The 20,298-nt window shown below is 40.5% G+C and overlaps 1 protein-coding gene across 4 annotated transcripts in view; it reads right to left on the reverse strand.

The window, feature by feature from the left end:
* Window positions 1-20,298, reverse strand: part of SMOC1 (SPARC related modular calcium binding 1) — a 130,067-nt gene that overhangs the window by 67,183 nt on the left and 42,586 nt on the right. For all 4 annotated transcript variants that reach the window (XM_066321339.1, XM_066321336.1, XM_066321337.1 and 1 more), the window contains exons 3-4: window positions 11,605-11,717; window positions 1,561-1,660 (exon numbers count right to left, since the gene is read on the reverse strand). In XM_066321339.1, coding sequence (XP_066177436.1) covers window positions 1,561-1,660; window positions 11,605-11,717 — 213 coding nt within the window. The remainder of the gene's footprint in view (window positions 1-1,560; window positions 1,661-11,604; window positions 11,718-20,298) is intronic.

Genomic DNA, 20,298 nt, shown 5'->3' on the forward strand with positions numbered 1-20,298 from the left:
CACTTGCAGATTAGTTCATCACAGATCTACTGCTGAATTACAAGTAGTAAGCACAAACTCAGTATTTGTCATCATATGCCTAACATCTGTGCCCTACAGTACAACATGACTTTACTTTTCTGCAACACAATTTTATTAACAGCACAAGACTAACTGAATAGATCAGTAAAAGTCTAAAACATGCCCTAACAAAATGATACACTGGAAATGGCATCATAAAGTCATATTCTAAAGCATTATGCCAAATTACTGTAGGATTGCACCTTACACTAAAATAGGATATTAATATTTTTTTTCTTTCTACATGCCTGTGAAAAACCAAGGATCTTCTCCAGGTACATTGGCTCACTGGTTCTCAGACAGCTCTCCCACTCAACTCTTATGCACATCACTTATGTTTCCTTATTACTGCAGAACACCCTACAGCCAAGAGGACACCAGATAAGGTGAGAAAAATTCAAAATCCCAAAGGTTTGACTGCTATCATGCTCCCACCTAAAGGGCAAACACTGCAAAGTGTGAGAGGAGAACTATACTAAAAACTCCTGAGATGCAGATTGTAGAGCATGAAGCCAGACACAGCAGCAGTGCTTATGTGGCATCACTGAACATGTTAGAAACACACTCCTACGCTTACTGCCTTTTTCTTCTTTAATTTTTTAGGGGGAGAGAAGAAAGTGAGAAGGGCAGCACAATTCTACTGTTGCCCTTCATTTCCCCCCAAAGTACAGCACAGCTTGTACTGTCCTTGTCCTGCCTGTGTTTACTGTGGTGTAGACAGAGCAGCACTGTTCCCCACAGCTCACAAAGCTAGACCACTGTTGATCAGGGCCATATGAAAATCTAGAGCCCAATCTCACTCCTCTCAAGCCATGGACTAACCATACTGAATGGTGCAGAGAAGAAAGAAAAACAGCATTACTCTGTTTTAAAGAAACCTGTGGATTTTGTCTGCTGGGTGACAAAGTAACGTCAGGCTGAGTGCCCAGAAACACATCACCTAATACACATGAGTAACAGCCTGGGTCTGGACCTCCCTCTTGTGAGCTGTGGTGCAAGCCCAGTGCTGCCCACCCCATGACACAAACACAGGGATCCTAAACCAAGCAACATGGTCAAAAACCCAAATTCATTATAAGAGCAGGACCCCAGAAACTGACAGTTTTGCAGAGAATCACCTTCATGAATTAACTGAAATCACTGTACAAAAAATTACTCCATGTCCTGCAAAATACAGCCCAAGAACCACTTCTTTAAAATACAGCTCATTGAAAAAAGTTATCCCATCTGTGCAGCAGATCTTTGGTCTTGATGTACACAGCAACACTGACTCTTGCCTTGGCTGCCACAGATTGTCACCTCAGAGGTTTTTCTTACTGAGCCTTGCAGAAGTGTCTGTATCCTGATTGCAGGGTGGACATGCCAGAGTCCAAAGTGCAGCATTGAGTGGGGTAAACTGGCCAAGTCACCTGAAAAGGTTAGGCTCTCTCAAAAGGATGCATTCACCCCAACTCTCTTTGGTTATAAAGTTAGTAATTGTTGAAGCCACCCCCACAGTACCTGAACATACAGGAGTTTTGTTCTGTACAGAAGAGCCGCTAATAGGCTTGCCATCAGGTGTCACACACCAGCAGTATCCAGTGTAGGTATGGCACTGCACCTGTTTAATAAAACAAAGAGCAGGCATTTCATTTCTCACTCTATCACCAACCACTTTATTATAATGCAGCACCTTATTGGAAGCCCCAACCCACAGGTGTCACAAACACATGCTTCAAAGTGAGGACGTTTTGCAGAAGACTACCTTTGATATCATTATCTTTTTTTTCCCCCTCACCTAAGAAAGGTGATTTCTTCTATTCCAACTCTTGTAGATGAAATTCAGGAGGCAAAAGATGTTACAAGTGATCATCTGAGAGCACTTTAATTGAGGGATGCAGCAGTTGTGTCTCAGCTCATTCCACCCTCTGCTATATCCCACTTACTGTTTATTATTAAAAACTTGTCCCACTGCATCCCAGCTAGGTTATGGAAAGGCTGCCCTATCCCAAATTCCATAGCCACTACTTGAGAGCAGCATCTGTAGGCATTTCAAAAGCATTTTGTTCAGTAATACAGCTGGAAAACCAATACTGATTTGGTTAACAAACCTTCTCCAGATAGATTTAAGCCCTATTCCGTTACTATGTCAAACTACACAGCAGAAGCAAGATCCAACATGACTGCTCCTCTTATATTGACATGGACTTAGGAACATTCCATGAAGGTTCTTGTGAGTCAAAAGGTACACAGTGTAAAATTCATTTTGATTGACTTTAAAGCTCTGCTTCTGAACTGAACATCTAGAGTTGCCCAGTTCCTTCCTTCACCACAGAAAGATACCAGAATTACTAATTCAGATACATAACCTTTCAAGTAAGAATAGAAAAGCCTAATCTAGCAGACTGATCTTAGGAACATCTATAGAGGTATTAATTCAGCAGCACTAAAATTCCATTTAGCCTAACAAATCTAATGACAGCCTTTGCCTCAGCTTTCAGAGTAGCCAGCACCTGGATGAAATTCAGCATGCCTTGGACATCTTTGAGACAGAAGTAAACTATCATTGTACAGGTATCGGTGTAAATACTAACATGTCCCAAAATCCTTTCTAACGAGCATACTTTCAGCTGTATTTAAATGTGCACATCAGTACCTTGAAACAGTATAGAAGTGCATCCTGTTACTATAAACCAGAGATGGCTCCTTTAATACATTTTTGGAAAAAAACATTAAACGAGACCTTTTCAGAAACTGCCCTTTTATTTTACTGCTAAAATTAATTCTGTCCATTCTCTCTTTTTCCAAACAAGTTCATTGAAACCAATTTCCAATTCCAGTCCTCTTCACACAGAAGAGAAGAGAAGAGCAATGGGGTGTTTGTGCTGGTCCCCTCATTAAGGATCCTTCACAGCAAAACCAGTCATTCCCCCTCGCTGACAGCTGGCTTCAATGCCCTAAGGTAGCAAAGTTTGTTCAGAGACTTAATGACAGGTTTTTTAAAAGGCTTTGAATATCACATAAAACATGATCTAAGAGCAATTATAACACAGTACGTCGTGTTTATCTTGGGTTTTACTTGTTTATCTTGGGCTTTACTAAAGTGCAAATCAATCATTTTGCCTCAAGCATTTACTTTTAGTAGCCAAAATCAACAGTAATCTCATGTACCCATGTTACTGCCGTCACTGTCACCGCTATTCGCAGTTTCATTTTTCTTCTCTCAATATATCGCAATATTGATTGCAAATGACTCAAAAGTACTATGACTATAATAGGCAATATTCAAGTTAGAAAATATTTGTTATAGCTCAATGTAATCAATTAAACACTCAAAACAAATGTGATGGAACTGCTTGGGTTTATGGTTAGAGTTTATCTTTGCTGATCACACACACACAATACTGCATTCCCAACAGCACAAGAGTCTGTCTTTATATCTGAGCATTAACTGTAAAATCCTACCAAGGGATAGAGTTAAATGCCAGGATAGGGTCTCAAATTTGTAGGGCAAGACCATGCCATGTTAGGTTATAGAAAAAATTGCAGTGACCCCACCATTTTAAAAAACTCAAGTATTAGTCACTTCACAGTCCTTTAGCCAAGCCTTCAGAAAAATAACAAAGTACATGGCAGAGGACTCCAAAAAAAAAAAGCCAATATTGACACAAATTCAGGACACATGCATTAACTAAGAGTATGTTGTGTAACTCACCTCAGTGGAGAACTACAAACTACATACATTCATTTATGCAAGCCAAGTACATTACATCCATAAAAAAGTGAAATAATTTTTTAAATAATTAGGCTAAGAAATGCTAGTCTTCCTTGGATTCATATCCCATGACCTTTTCTTCCCCCATGTTGCCATTAAAAAAGGAAGGAATTGCCATTAAAAAAAAGTAAGAAAAAAAAAAAATCTGAGACTGACAGCACTCAGCACTTTCACAACAATCACAACCACATGTTTTACTGCAGTACCAAAGGATTTCCCTTCTACAGATAACAACGGCAAGTAAATCTTAGCCATTGTCCTAAAGGCCAGACAGCTACCAATGAAGAATGGGCACTTCAGAAATCTGAAGAATCCGTGCAGTTGTTTTTCCTGAATGTCTTCACATTGAGACATGCTACCTTTCACCATGATACCTGACCAGGTCTCAGTACAATTTAGGGTCATAACGACAGTGGCCTACAGCCTAGAGTTTACAGCTTCAAGGTTGGGAGGGAAGGTATACTCTTCATCAAGTACACAGGACTGGTATGACACTGAAAAAAGTGTAAAGGCAATAGTGGATCCAGTACCCTTTCTAAGCACTGTGTGTAAACAAACATAAAATATCGACTATTTCAGGGCACCTAAGGTAATGAATATCCAAAATGTCAGGGTTAACTTTAAAATTCTCCATCTATCTTACATTGGAGCTTTTATTTATAAATAAAATTTCAATTGTCAACCCATAATTCAACCTAATTCTCATCCTACTCCCAAAGTAGTGAGATTTTTAAACACTGAAGAGTAAGTATACAAGCATGACAGATGCTTACTGCACAGATCTAATCTTCAGTTATTGAGTTAATCTTGACTCTATCAAAACACATGTTAGAAAAACTGTGTTTGGCTTTGACTCTTAGTCTTCTAACGCTAAGCACTGAGGCAGAGGAAATACAATCACATACTTAATAGACTTGATTGTTAACCAAGCTGCAGCTACAGAATGCCTGTTACTGCTGGAAAGGCACATGACGGAATTTGGTATCTCAGATTAACATACAACCTGTCCAATATGTGAACATTGTAAGTTACATAACAGGAAATCAGACAAATAAAACCTGTAAATCATTTGAGGTCTTCAACAGACATGTACTTTTTAAAAATCCAATTGCATTTTAAAGCACTGCAAGCAGCCAAATCCCTGATCATGCAGAAGTACACTGTTCCTATTTTTCATGGAGAGATAGGACATCTTACCTGTGTCTCAACTGAAGGATGAAAAGCATGAGGAACAAATCCAAGAAAATTTTCTCCATATCACCACTCCCCAAATTAAAAGTGTAGCAGCAGCTTCTCTATTCCACCCTGCCATTACAATGTGTGAAATCAAACAGCAGCCAATATACTGGCCATATGATTAAATACATGCTCTCATAAAATTCCTTACAATATGTAAACATTAAAAGAGTAGTCACTGGGCGATGACTCTGCCTCTTACATTCCTCAGGGAAAAAAAGACATTCCTTGGGTTTCTTCAGTATCTCACTGACAATGCCAGAACCAGATTCCCAAGTAAAGCTTCTAAAAAGAAAGCTTCTAAACAAGAAAGTAGCATCTCTTTATAAGTATTTGACAAATGAGGATCTAGAGGATGTTGCTTAAATAGAAACTGGAAGTGAGAGAGAAATTGTATACACATATGACAGAGAACAGAGGCAAAGCAGCAATTCTGTGACAGCTGAAACCAGTTTCCATGGAGTTACAGAAAGAGATAGTTTGCTGTAAGAGGCTTGAAAGCACTGGGCTGACCAGAGGAACAGCAACACTCAGACTAGCCTCTTACTGCTGTTCAGATGAAATGTTTAGCAACCCATTCCTATCCCATCACAGAACAAACAAACATTTCTTGGCTCCTTCTACAGTGGAGGGTAGATATGAGAAGGGAAGAACATTCATTCTGTATTGAAAGCTATACTTCTGTGAGAAAAGAAAAAACAAAATCAGTTTTTAAATGGTGCTGCTGAGACTAAGGGCAGGCAGTAGAGCTACTGACTGCACTCACAGCACCATACAAGGCTCCAAATCCTGGCTGCATCCAGGTGCTCCTCGTAAATGCTGTAAAAACAGCTAAATAAATAGCTCCAAGCCAGCAGGTCATCTAGTCTGACCCAGGGAGCAGAAGCCAGTGTGACACAGCAATTCTTTAATCAAGTCTTTCCTTTGTTCAAGCCGTTGAGGCTCAGGTAGAAAGTCCCCTGAACTCAAGTTAGTGGTATACAACTGGCACACTGGCCTAAAGGCTATTTATCTTAACTCTACATGGTGATGCCTGTGTTCTGGTTCACATCTTGCTGTAATGCTTAGACCCTGCATCTTGTCATGCTTTTTGCTACATTAACAGTCAGCTGATTATTCTCAGAAGTCTGCCTTACCTTTATAGGCAATTTTAGGGGAGCTGTGAATCAGTCTGCACCTTGTGTTTAAGCCTCTTTGGGACTGTAGTCCTTTAACTTTTGTCACTTTTTGTGCTCTCCACTCATATTTAACTCTTCAAAAACGGTGTTGTGCAAATATTCCCACCAGGGCTTTATACAGCACCCACCTCCCTCAAGTCTACGCAGCATTCAAGAAGTGCTTGCTCCACAGGAATTTCACTACTCATATAACCAGGGAAAGAAATGATCTGAAGTAAAAGAATCTTAGTCACAATCAAGGGCATTCCTATCACACACACATGTTCTTTTAGCTCAGGAAAATGTTCCCTAAGAGAGACTTTCTGCTTCTGACACAGAATGTGACACTTTGAAACTAAGAATGACCTTACTTTGTCACTTTCCTGAAGTACATTCACTTCCACTTTAAGAACCTGTTCTTTGCTATCTTGACTGGTACTTCTTTGAAGAAATGCCATAAATAACTAAAGTTCTTACCTCCTTACCCACTCATGATTTATCTTTAGCACAACATACAAATGAGAAACACAATGAAAGCCACAGAAAGAAAGCAAGTGTTTAAGTAGCAAACCTGCAGAGCAGTATTCACAGGAAGCTACAGCTACCATCTTTTATAGAAGGGATGTCCTTTATCAAAAAAGAGCCAGAACTAACTATAATTTAAAAACCAGATGCTTTATAAAGAGTTTTTTTCAATCTAGCAAGATAGACTGTGTTCTTCTGAAAGGAGAGGTGAATTCATAGAAAGCTTAGTATTGCTGGAATCTGAGCACTGAAAAATGGAACAACATACAGCATCCAGGGAATGAAGGACATGTCTACACAGTACCTCGCTGCATTAAGAAGTGAGTTTGTAATTCTGCCCAGCATGATGCCACACTAGCCAACACAGAGGAGCAGACTTGGATCATGAAGTCACACTAAAGGCTGAAAGGGACCCCACAACCTTAGAAAGGGCTGTTTGGGAACTTGGGAGAAAACAGAACTTTATATGTGCATCAGCATAGTGTGGAGTGAAACTACTGGTATGGACCATAATACAGATCACTCTTTCCAAGCAGGCTTATATGGCAAGATGTGGGAATGCTCTGGAAGCTATCTATCTGATAATGGAGAACTGCTCAGATAGTCAGCCCCTGGATGATACTGTCATAAGACCACAGGTTTTACTGATGCACTCACTTTGAGAGAAATCTCAGTGCTGCATCATAACTGCATTAGGAACCAGATTTTAAGAACCCCAAACTCAAACTCTCCAAGGAGACTTGCCCTCAGACACTTGTATGTATGCAGACTTGCGAGGAAAAGAAACCACAACTAGACAGTGGAAGGTGGCAGAAAATAGCAAGACATACCACAAAGTTCCACAAAACTACACCTCCAAGGCAGGATTAACATTATTCATGTTCATATTAATCTGTCTGAAACAGATCCCATTTAAAATCTCAGCAACCTTTTCTGAAAAACTGCTTGGGGGAAAACTATGAAGAATGCAAGTCTCCCTCAGCCCATGGCAACAAGCCCAATGGCACTAGGCAGCAAAAGAAAGTGTGCAGATTACCCACTAATGCCTGTTGTTTATGAAGAACAGATCACAGCAGGTTAAGTGCTGCATGGAAAAGGAATGGTATTTATGGAAAATACAGCAGAACAACAAAAAGGCAAAAGTCTTGGGAACAGAAACTGGTTTTAGTCGTGTTCAATTCTGCACAACAGTATGTGACCTTGGTTTTCTACAATTAATCAAATTACTTGTATCTAACAAACATTCTTATGTTGTGAATAACTCAAATTTTATCTGCCTGCTTATGTTACTGTGGGCTAAGTGTAGAGAGATTTTGTTATAGGAAGTAATATTCCCCACACAGACTGAAATATAAAGACACAGCAATTCCAGAGGAATTAATCAGGTCTGCTTCCCCATTTACAGTCATCCCATCATGCCTGCAGTGGCATTACTTCTTCATGCTGCAAATCCATGTCACATTTTTAGATGCTTAAGTAGCACTAAAAGGGAATTTGATAAGATCTTTGCAATACACATACTCAACAACAAGGGCAGCAGCGCACACATGTTGCATAGAAACAGTTGTGACAACAAGTGAATTGACAAGTGCCAGCTCCCCTTTGTGCAGTAAAGAAACCCCACTATACCTAGTCATGCATAGGAAAACCGGAAAACTGATCAGCTGAGCAATAGAATCGGTGGCAACACTGCTTTCGGTCTAAATTTTACAGGCAACAAAAAGCAGACGATCATACAAGTTTTAAGATATGTATGATGTCTCTCTATGAAAGGGTTTAAATGCACGCCAAACTAAGGCCTTTGCCTTTAGGCCCTTCTCCCCTTCACTCTCGTTGCCACATCTAACTGTGGTAGATCCAACCCTGCAGGGAAGCAGGAGGAAGTAAGGTGAGCATGGTCTTCCTCCTGCACTGGCTGCCCATGTAGTGCATGCCCCCACTCAGACAGCAGCAGAGGAGCTGCCTTACAGCCCCTTCCAATCTGCAGAGCATCCAGCCCCAAATTCAGTACTGAACTGGGTACAACTCCAGCAAAGGAAAGTGCAAACTTGAGCTGCTTTCAGAGGAACTTTGTGTCTACTCAGCCCCACTTTCAGGGTTTACCCAGTGATTGCAATTTAGTTTCCAATGAAGATAATTATGATGAGCTACAAAAGCAACAGTTCAAGCTAGATAAGGGCAAGCAGGTTCTCTGAACATAGTTACTACTACCAAATCCTCCCACATCTGTGCTGCTCTTGTTTTTCAGTCCAACAAAAATTCCAAGAATTTCCAACAATTAATTATTTAGTTAAATTAAAAATCAGACTCTTTTGAAGTCTGATGGCAAGGACAATGATGTGGGCCTGAACACCTACCGTGTTCAGTAGGCTCAACAAGATGACCTGAAAATAAGTAATCTACATCTCAAATGAGTGCTGTAATAATTCAGACATTTGATATTCTAAATATATGCATGCTTCTTTGTTTCCCCTCTGATCAGAATTTTTCTTCTACATAAAACTCTCTTTCAATAACAATTATACAGAAAGGGGAAGCTGTTGAAAAAGTCTCTCTAGCCAATTTTACATACAGAGTATATACCCTGAAACACTTGCATCTGCTTAGACTCCTGTTGGGATGGGGATTCCATGTTGAAAAGCACAGTGGGTATTTTTCCTAGAAACCTGATTGAGAGACGCTGTTCTGTTGTAGACTTCCCAACTGAGATTTTGGAGTCTAGATGGAGTAACACTCTGGGTATTGAATCAGAATAAAGTAACAACAGTCCAGAGTTGACTTCAGCAAGCCCTCAGGGACTTCACAAGAACACAGCCTCCCTGTAGAGTACAACCCAGAGCATCAATTCTCAGCACAATAGATGCAGTATCAAAAATACCTCCACCAGATGGGATCTATTCATGAGTTGCTGGAAGCAAAACTGTTTAGATTGTTCACCAAAATTCTAGTTTTTATATAAATTTTTAAAATCAAAATACAATTCATTTTTACCACAAGCTAAAGGAAACACTTGTCTCAAGTGCAGGTTGAAACTAGTTAGCTTTCTTGGACATTATTTTTCACTTAAATCTTACGCAGGGACAATTACCTTAAATGCTGCCATATAAATGATGAAGTTGGTTCATGAGGTATGTGGAACCAAGGAATTATATGAATTTCAGTTTATTCCAGATACAAAGAGATCAGAGGCTTCTTTCATCATGCCAGGTAAAACAAAAGCACTTTAGTTCACAGATAAAACTGAACAGAGAAAGAATGTGGAATATCACTTGGCTGCCAACTGACACCACACAATTTTTGTGAGCAGTCTCATGCTGCCCCTCAACTGGCAACCAGCACTGGCTAAGGAACATGCCAAAGAAAAGTCCAGCAACTTCTCCACAATCCAGACACTGGTACCAATCATCAAAATAAACTTGTCTGAAACAAAGCTTTATCAACTATACTATCAGTCCAGCTTATAAGGATAAAAATTTCACCTACTTTCCTTGCCAAGAGGTTGATGGACAGGTGATAAACATTTCAACCTCTTTTTTCTTGAGCTGTGAAGTTTAACATGGAACACTTTGGTCCATGTTGGCCCACTCTGCTAGCTTTTATAAGCATTAGCCTCCAGTGCCAATACAATCTTAGAAGCTCTACACAAAATCAAATGTCAATAGTTGAAAGTGAAGTTAAAACTGCAAGAAACTGCAGCCATCTTCTCTTATCCCAACCTTCCCATGATGGTCCACACAGTACAGAAATATAATGATGCTCTAAAGAAGCATGCAAAGTTTGCAGGATGAATACAACTTTTCCCACTTCATCATGAAAAAACAGAAACAAAAACCCTCCCACACACTAGATAATGTGAGGGTAAGGCTGAGGACAGAAATAAAAATTCTGGTGAGTTATCACAAAAAAAAAAAAAAAAAAAAAAATCTTTCCTGTCCTATTCCCCCAGGCACCACAAAATGTTTGAACCAAATCCAAAGTGTTCTGCCTTTCTCATCTTTTTTTAAGCCAATATTGATGCTGCTTTGGACTTTCTTTTACCTTCAGATGACCTTGCAAACAACCAGCATATACTAAAATTTCTCCGAGAAAGAAGTTATCTAGAGCAGTATTAGATGTATAGAAGGTTAGGAAAAAAACACATTGTGATTTACCTAAATCCACAAAGTGGAAGTCACAAGGTTGCAGGTTTTTGGCCTTTTAGATGCATGCAAAACTGAGCAGACAGCATGAAACTGTATCAGGACACTGTGCACGAGCAATTTTTAACAGCCAGTTCAGTCAGCACTAGGACATTACTCAATATGCTAGTGGTAACAGAACCAGGTATCACTCTTCATTTCCACCCTGCTTTGGCAAACTTCAGCAACTGAACAGTGAAGAATCAAAAACCCAAACAAAGCAGTCTCATCTCCTCTCTGCCACTCCACCAAATCACTACAGGACACAGAGTACAAGAAGTACCTTGCAGAAGGAACAGGCTGAATGGACTGCTTTTTTCTAGATGAAGCAGAGGTAATAGCAGAATCAGCTGCATCCACCCTGCTCCGTGTAAGCCACAGCTCTCTTTACAGCTCCTGTTCATGGAAAAATTGACCTCTCCTGCACCTGTTTTTCTTTCTATGCAATGCTGAAGATCAATGCCATTTGTTTCTGTACTCGCTGGAGCTGATGCTATTGCATGTGTATGCCTTTTAAGGTATTGTGACTGAATCAAAATTTCCATTTTGTTAGAGAAGTTTCCAGCTTTCAAATTTTTACCTGAGGAACTAAGTCAGCATGTGCACCCACTCTGCTACCATCACTTGGCTCATGCCTTAACACTGAATCTCCCACAGAGACCTGAAGCCTGGCTGAAACAAATAGAGATTTTACCTGCATGAATGATCCATCCTCATTGCATTCTGGGATGAAGACTGCTTCCTGGGGCTTCTTTGCCTGTTCCAGTGCTTGAGCTCTCTCTAATCGACACTTGCTTTGGCCAGCATCTACAAAGAGAAAAGCAAACCTCATATACATTGCAATTTGGCCTCTCCAAAAGCTACCAGATGACCCATGCAGCTGCAAGGGAAAAACCCCCAGAAACAAATATAAATCATAAAAGACCATTACCCACACATTCATAATGTAGATATGGAGTTACTACTCACGATCTTAAAGACAAATATGAACCTAGGCAATCAAATTATAAGCCAATTAATTAAGGGCCGCCTAATTTCTTAGTCAATAGTTTTTATGGTCATCTAAGGATCCTGGAAGCTTCTTTCAACCAGCACTGGAGCACAATGTCCACACAATGAAAGGCAATTAATATTAACAGCCTGAAACTGGAGGGCTGAGTATAAACCAAATAATTCAAGCTGAGCAGTGAGCTATGTAGAAAAGAAGTGATGACCCCCTCTTCTCTGAGCAACTCTCCCAGGAAAATACAAGCATAGCCAGCCATCCATATGAACTTCCACTTCTGTGTGGTTCAGATGAGGCAGGTAAGCCATTTCCTGTGCTTTCCTGAAACTCAGCTTTTACCTCTAGTCCCAGTGCTTACAACCAGGAGTGCATTACAACTTTCTCATATCAGTTACTCACTTTGGAGAAAGAAGAAAAAAAAAAAAACTTGCTCTGCAGAGTTTTAAGGGGTTAAGATCTCAGTTCTTACTTTAGATGATGGTGAAGTGTAGCATGACCTTAACCCCTTCCAGGCTTAGCTCACTGTTACAGAGTATACCCAGATAAGTCTAATTCTAATTAATGACTGATGAGTCAAAAGAGGAAAGTTCTGCCCTGCAGATATCCAGATTGACTTGGTGCTTACATTTAACAACATCAGGTCTAACAATACAGCTGTTCAGTCTAGAATAAAAAGGAAAACAGTGAACATCTGTTTCCATGGCACTCTGACACCAGAACTAGCACCTTCTTTCTTCTCCTACAAATCCACTCACTGAAGATTTTCAGTACAGAAACTTCAAGCAGCACCATACAGAGTAAACAAGTTTCAATCCCCATTGTACCAGGCATGGAAATTACATTGGTTAACAAAAAATTACACTGGAGCCCTGAAGATCACATTCTGTTTCATAGATCACATGAACTTTGACAACAGAATCACTAATACCTGCATTAAATTAGAAAGTCAGCCTGGATTCTTAGAGGAATTCAATTCACATTGTGTGGCAACAGAAGTAACTTCCATCTAGGCATCTCTAGACACAGAAATCAATGACAATGCTGTAAATAGTTTTGATAAAGGTAGACCAAAGCTTTCAGGCCGAGTACTTTATTTATACAACTGATGACTCAAGAGATTAGGTTTCCAGTTTGCCAACACAGTTTCATTTTAAACATACCAGATTACTTCCCAGGAAGGATTTCACAAGGCTTCTGAAAGTATGAAAATCAAATCACTCACTGGAAAAAGAATGGTTCATAGCAATAGTATACAGTACAGATGCCAGCTGCTTAGGCAGTGGGTTAGAAAGCAAAGTACCTGTTTTAATTCTGCCAATGACCACTGAGTGATTACAAGTTGGTCACCTCACCCTCCTGTGACCTCATGTCACTTCTGATCCTCTATCAGTTATCTTTAGGCTAATTTGTTTGTTGGGTATTTGCACAATACCAAAGCGCTTGGAGCTTTGATCTCAGGTGGGCCCATTATGCCCCTGTATAAAGAGTGAAATTGTTACAGAACAAAAGAGATTTGAATAAAATTTACACTTTTTTTCCTAGTTAACCATAAGCTTTGACATGGAATTTCCTTTTCACCTGCTTGCCAACATGACCAGACAATCAGACCTTGTTTGCACAAGTGGAAACAAATCCTCCTCTCCAGTGGAGGATAGTCCTCCCAACCGATCCTTCCAAACATGTGCTCACTCCTTCAAGTGAAAAGGAAGCACTGGCAATGTTTTCAACTGGAACACCTATCACCTGCAGCTCTCCTGTTCAAGCTTAAGAGTCTAATCCTGCTAGCATGACAGAGGACATTACTACAAAACCATATGGTGTGCCTGCACTTTGTTTCATAGCTGCTTGACTGAAAACACTTTCAACTTCAGCATCACAGGAGACCACTAAGTAGCAAACAAAAATCAGCATTGACTATGGAGATGTGCACTTGCAAGGAAAAAAACAGGTGTGAATTTCTTACATGACAATCAAACCACAAGTTCCCAAATAAGTGTTTTCTAATCTCCATATATGAGGATACAAGTCTGCAGACAGTCATCTCTGGTTCCTTTCCTGAACATAAAACAGAAGCATAAAGCACTTCCATATAGCATCTGCTTTACTGCTGGCACACTCACAGCCACACAACTGAAACTGGATGCTTCAGCACAGAGCTGGTAGAAACAAACATTTTGTGATATACCCTGCAGTACCAATACATGAGAAGCCCAGGCAGAAGGGAAACTAACCCATATGTTTGTCCAGTTTGTCTAATGAACAAAGAAACATGCACAAGATCAAGCCCTCACTTTAGGATGATAATATAAACATATCACTGCTAAGGCCACCATGTCCCTCCTGGCAATTTTAACTGGCCTTTATAGACTGAACTCTCTACTCCCACTCAGCAGGGCACACTCCACAGCACACCACCACTGCACCACAGTGTTTGAGAGCTCATCCTTGTTGCAGCATCTTTTGCACTTCAGCTGTTGGCTCAAGTGGTGACTCTTCACAAATTGCTGCTGAAGTACAGAGAAGACAGTTTTTCTCCTGTTCATGAACACTCAGGACTGATTACTTCTCCCATCCTTCCTCACTGATTTCCAAAGGTCATGCAACTCCTTTTAGAGCTTTGATTTGGAACAGACACCTATATACCACGCTGGGTGGAAAGGTGGTGCATATTTGCTATCTTTTTTGTCAGTCTTCCACAGATCAGTTCCAGTAAAAACAGTGCCTTTAAGATCAACATTCACCAGTTTGTTTTTAATAGGACTGTCAATCCTTCTCTTCCTCACTCCACAGGCTGGTATTTTTATAATGTTTGCATCAACATGTGATTTCAGTGGGATGACTTCACCTTGCTATTTTTGCTTTGTTAATTAGAAAATGTAAAGTATTACATAAGTGCCAAGTGTTTAAAAAGTAGCTGTCAAATAGCTCACCCCAAATAAGATGCATTACAAATTTTACTAAAGCCTGATCTTATGATTGTAGGTTCATATACACTATTCTGCATTTTGACTGCTTACCCAAGTGTTTCAGCACTATCTTCCCTGTTTTTAGAAATGTTCTCTGGAATATCAAACACCAGGTTTATAAACCAAAATGGCATTAATGCATTCCAGTTTCATGGTTCAAGCAGACTAAATTGGACACTTTTCCCTCCATCACATTAGTTGAAAAACCAAAACAGCATAACTTCTTTTGAAAGCAGATCTGCCTAATTTTACTTTAAATATCTTCAAACTTGGGACAGATTTACTATAGCTCACAAAGCTGCCTTTTAAAGAAAATTAATTCTCAAGCTGGCAGCTGGCAACCAAGAGATTGTTAACTAGAAGTGATGTTTTTGACATCCCTGGCCTAATCAACACAATGCAGGTGCACATAATTTCAGATTTTGCAATTAAATTGGCCAGTTACCATGGCTGATCCTATCCATGAATAGTTTATTCAAACAAGACCACCATGTTCCTCATAATATACACACTGCACTCCTGAATAGGCTCCAAGAATTCCAGCATCCTCTCTTCAACAGGCAGAGGCAGTATTGAGACCACACAACATCATGGTACAAAGACCCAAGCTCTCCTAATAAAACAATGTAAAATATCTCCAGGATTCACATAACACTAGCACCAAGTCAGTAGAATGCAACCACCAAAATCTATTGAAGCGACTTAATTTTAATTCTCCTATGTTTGTATCCGAAGTTCAAATAGCAAAAATTGATCCCAGCAGCTTTTTAACTATTTTCAGTTCCATTCGGTGACTGTCTCACATACAGGCCTGGTCTCCATCAGATGTGAAGCAGTTCAGCTACACTAAAGCCAGCAGATTCATACCCATTTACTCAACTATCTGTGTATTTGCATAAAAGAGGCAAAAATAGATCTCAGCAAACTACAAAACCATGCCTATCTATTGTACAGGATATCAATCATTATTCACTTTCCTCATTGTTTTCCACTTCATTTGGGGGCAAGTCCTACACCTGGAATCTCAAACTTCTTTCACCCACAGAGGATGGTTCAGGTTGGTAGGGACCACTGGAGGTCATCTTGTCCAAACTTCCTGCTAATGCGGGGTCCCTTGGAGCATGCTACTCAGGATTGAGTACAGACAGCTACAGACATCTCCAGGGGAAAAGACTCTACAATCTCTTTGGGCAGCTGTTCCAGTGTTCGGTTACCTTCACAGGAAAAATGTTCTCCCTCATGTTCGCATGGAACTACCTGCACTCCAGTTTCTGCCCGTTGACGCGTCCTATCGCTTGGCACTACCAAAACACCCGTGACACCCTCCTTTCAAGATACTTATATACATTGATGAGGTCTCCTCTCAGTCATATCTTCTCCAGGATAAACAGGCCCAGCTCCCTCAGTGTTTCCTCACGAGTGAGGTGCTTCAGTCCTGTCATTATCTTTGTCACCCTCTGCTGGACCCTCTCCAGAATCTCCATGTCTCTCTGGTACTGAGGAGCCCAAAGCTGCACACAGCACTCCAGGCCAGGCCTCGCCAGGGCTGAGTACAGGGGCAGAATCACCCTCCTTGACCTGCTGTCAATGCTCTTCCTAATGCAGCCCAGGATCCCATTGTCCCTCTTGGTCACAAGGACACACTGCTGGCTCATGGACATCTTGTTGTCCACCAGGCTCCCAGGTCCTTCTCTACAGAGCTGCTTTACAGCAGGTCTGCCCCCAGCTTGTACTGGTTCAAGAGGTTATTCCCTCCCAAGTGCAGGACCCCATACTCTGCTGAATTTCAATAAGGTTCCACTCTCCTCATCCCTCCAACCCTCAGACCTTTCTGAAGAGTTCCACAGTTCTCCCAGCTTTGAATTATCAGCAAACTTGCTGAAGAGGCATATGTCCCTTCATCCAAGTCACTGGTGAACAAGTTAAATGGTAATGGACCCAGTATCGAACCTTGTGGGACATCACTAGTGACAGGCCAGCAATCACACCTGCCCCACTGATCCCAACCCCCTGAGACCTGTCATTCACACAGCTCTCAAACCATCAAACCACCTCACTGTCCACATGTCCAGTCTGCACTCCCTGAGCCTTCCTGCAAGGATATCGTGGGAGGGAGTGCCAAAAGCCTTCCTGAAGTCCAGCTGGGCAACACCCACTACTCTTCCTTCATCTATCCAGGCAGTTGTCCCACCACAGAAGGCAATCTGCTCGGTCAAGCATGACTTCCCCATCCACACAGACTGCTCCTGATCACCTTCTTGTCTTCCTTTCACACCAATACACTTAGTTCCTTTTTTGATATCCACATGGCATTTCTACTCCAGAGTTCCCTAATTTATTCACAACATGTCTAGATTTGCAAAGTGACTGAAAGTGACATTTTAGATTTTACTAACTGCTGCCAAGAAGAACATTCTTATTCACAGTCAAGGGAGAATAAAGCAAGTTTGAAGACAAAACACATGGATCTGGTGAGCGGACAAAGTGATTTCAAAACATCATCTCCAGTCCAACGAAAATAGTAGGTAGAGAAGATTATCTTCAAATAACCCATCAGTCAGAAGACCTGCCTTTCTAGCACATTAGCCAAATGCTGTGTTCATTCCCTGTGTCCCAGGAGAAAGGCTGAAGTCCTGTTATAATCTCCACCAGAAACTTACAGATAGGTACACTCTACAAAGTGACTTGTGATCTAAAAACAAAATCTGCACCAGCAGACTTCTTAATCTCATTAATATATCTAAAAAGAACTTTTAGAAAATTCCCACATTGTAATTAAATAAGCCAAAGAAGTTCCTAGAAATCAACCAGTTAACACGGAACTTAAATGTGTTCTAAGCCACAGATACATACCAATAAGACAATCTTATTGCCTTACATACCAATAAGACAATGCATAAATGACTCTTTGCGCGCTGTCAAGATTAACAAGTATTTGTCCTCCACCCTTGTGAAGTTTTCAGGTATAACTCTTATTTAACAACAGATATTATGACGCCTCCTGAGAAAAGATCCAGGTAGCATTGCTTGGCTGCATATTTTAGACACAGCTATACCATCTGGAACTATTCCCTAGAATCTCATCAGTGAGGCTCCATTTGTCAGGGATGCCATAATTTTATATTTTAAGCTACTCCTGACTTTTAATCCTTTGTGATGTGTGAGGGTTTGGAGGGAATTCAGATAATTTAGCACTGAAGGAATTTCATTGAAAAGCACATGAGGAAGCTAGCAACAAACGAGAGCTGAATAAGAGTTATAGCTCCCAAAGGACTGGCAAGATTTCATCTTTAAAGGTCCTTAGTTTCTTGAGAGAGAACAGAGCATTAAGTTGAATCAAAAAGGTTCTGTTCTCACTATGGAAACCATTCTGTTTTCCTTGGCACAAGCACAGTTCAAGTCATCAGCATATACACTGGAAGCCCATGGTAATCTGGGCTGCAGAACTATGCCTTGCTGTCCACAATATACTTTCTCTTTTACTTATTTTAGTCTCCTGTTGCTTTTCCCCCCTCCAGAGAGTGAAGTGTAAGTTAAAATTTCTCACCAAAAGGATAAGTTCTTGGGTACAGTACCTATCACAACTGTATGTGACTGAGCTTGATGGCCCACGGGATCCCTTACAGTTTCATGGGAGGTCTCCTGCAGAGCATCTGTCATGCAGGAGGAATGAAGGCTGTTCAGGGTATACCCAGTGTCCTGCTGCAGTACAAGGTGCTCAGACACTGTCAGCAATACTTTCCTTTTTGCAAGTACACAATACAGACCCGGCCAACAGCCTGCAGCTCAGCACAGCTGTCTCACAACTGCCTGGATTTGCCAACAACTGTGATCTTTGTGCACTAAAGGTCATGTTCCTAATGCAGCTAGAAAAACAAAATACCTTTTAAGAGCAGCACGTATGGAAATTACCAGCTAGGTTAAATTTGCATGTGATAGTTGAAAGATATTCCTACTTCACAGGGATTGGCAGGAGTGTCAGTGGGTTAAAAGCAAGATTTGCAGTTTACAAACACTCCCAGGCTGTTAGTTACTGTATAGTTCCACAGGATAAGAGGAAAAAGTTGAGAATGTAAGTTAGCTTCAACTAAACATTTTAGTTGCATCGGAAAGCAGAAAGAAAGCATACTTTACCTGTGCCCAAGACAAAAAAGTTTCAGTTACTTCTTTGAGATCCTGGAATCACAATTTGCAGTAGACCATGTAGTTTGGGAAGCAAATTTCATCAACTTCCAGAAACACTCAGTTTAGTACACGGATGTACCGCATTTCAGATCTCATGTTTTAAGCAGCTGAACAGTGCCAGTTAATACGCCAACATCAGCTATGGAGCTGCTTATCTAAACACTCTGCTCAAGGGATGAAAGCAAACACAGGACTCTCACCATACTGCTTCTTATTGTGATACTCAAAAATGCATCATTTGCAAGAACAATCCAAGTGCTTCTTCAGCTCTGCGAAGAAACATTCCGGTTTCTGGTATTTAGAAAGAAGCCTGATTCAAAGGCCTCTTCTATGCTATGGGAGAACCAACCCAGCAGCAATGAAAAACAAATCATACAAGTATTTTTTTTTCCATTGAGAAACTGTTTAAAAGAGATCAATATTTGAAGTCAGGTTCATAATTCACCTAAACCATAAAGTCTGTTAATACAGAGTATTAATTACAGAGTCTGTTAATACAAAGTAAATGGAGAGGGATTTCCATTTTATATCAAATAATTCTAACAAAGGTAAGTTTTTATTATAATAAAAAAGGCTTTTTAAACAAATGCCAGGCTTAAATGATTTTTTTCTGTTACATGGATTTTAATGAGTTTCTCCTGTCACTTTAATCCACTGCTGAAAACACCTGTGCCATCTGCCCTCTGAGCCAATTGTGCTCTCAGAAAATGGACTCCACTTAATATTTCACTTCATTGCAAATGCAAACCATTTGTGTGACAAGACACCAATAATCCTTTAACAAGTTTCAACTTCATCTTTAAACTATGCCAAAGAGCTGAATTGAGAGACAGTATTCGCACTTCTAAGTAGATGTGTAACAGCAAACCGGAAAAAAAGAGCCATGTAAAGCCTTGCATGCACTGTCTTCTTAACTAGCTCAGCAAAGAAAGGCTGTGTATGTCTGAAAAGGTACTAGACATCTAATGTGCATTATATTCTTCCCCACTCCAAAGTCCTGCCGGTCAGAGGTGTCTTGATTCCTCATCAGCACAGGTAGCAAGGAAGAAGTCTGCTTTCAGGATTTGGTTTTGTACTTCTTCCATGGGGCTAGTTGTTTCTCTCTGCAAACATATATTCCAGCTCTTTCTCAGGGGCTATGGCGTCTGTGGCTCCTTTGCTTTCTTTCACTGATAATTCAGTCAGCTCATACTCTACTGCCTAAACCGACACCCAGACACCCCATGCTTGC

Source organism: Sylvia atricapilla, chromosome 6 (assembly GCF_009819655.1).
Source record: "Sylvia atricapilla isolate bSylAtr1 chromosome 6, bSylAtr1.pri, whole genome shotgun sequence".
Lineage (NCBI taxonomy): Eukaryota > Metazoa > Chordata > Aves > Passeriformes > Sylviidae > Sylvia > Sylvia atricapilla.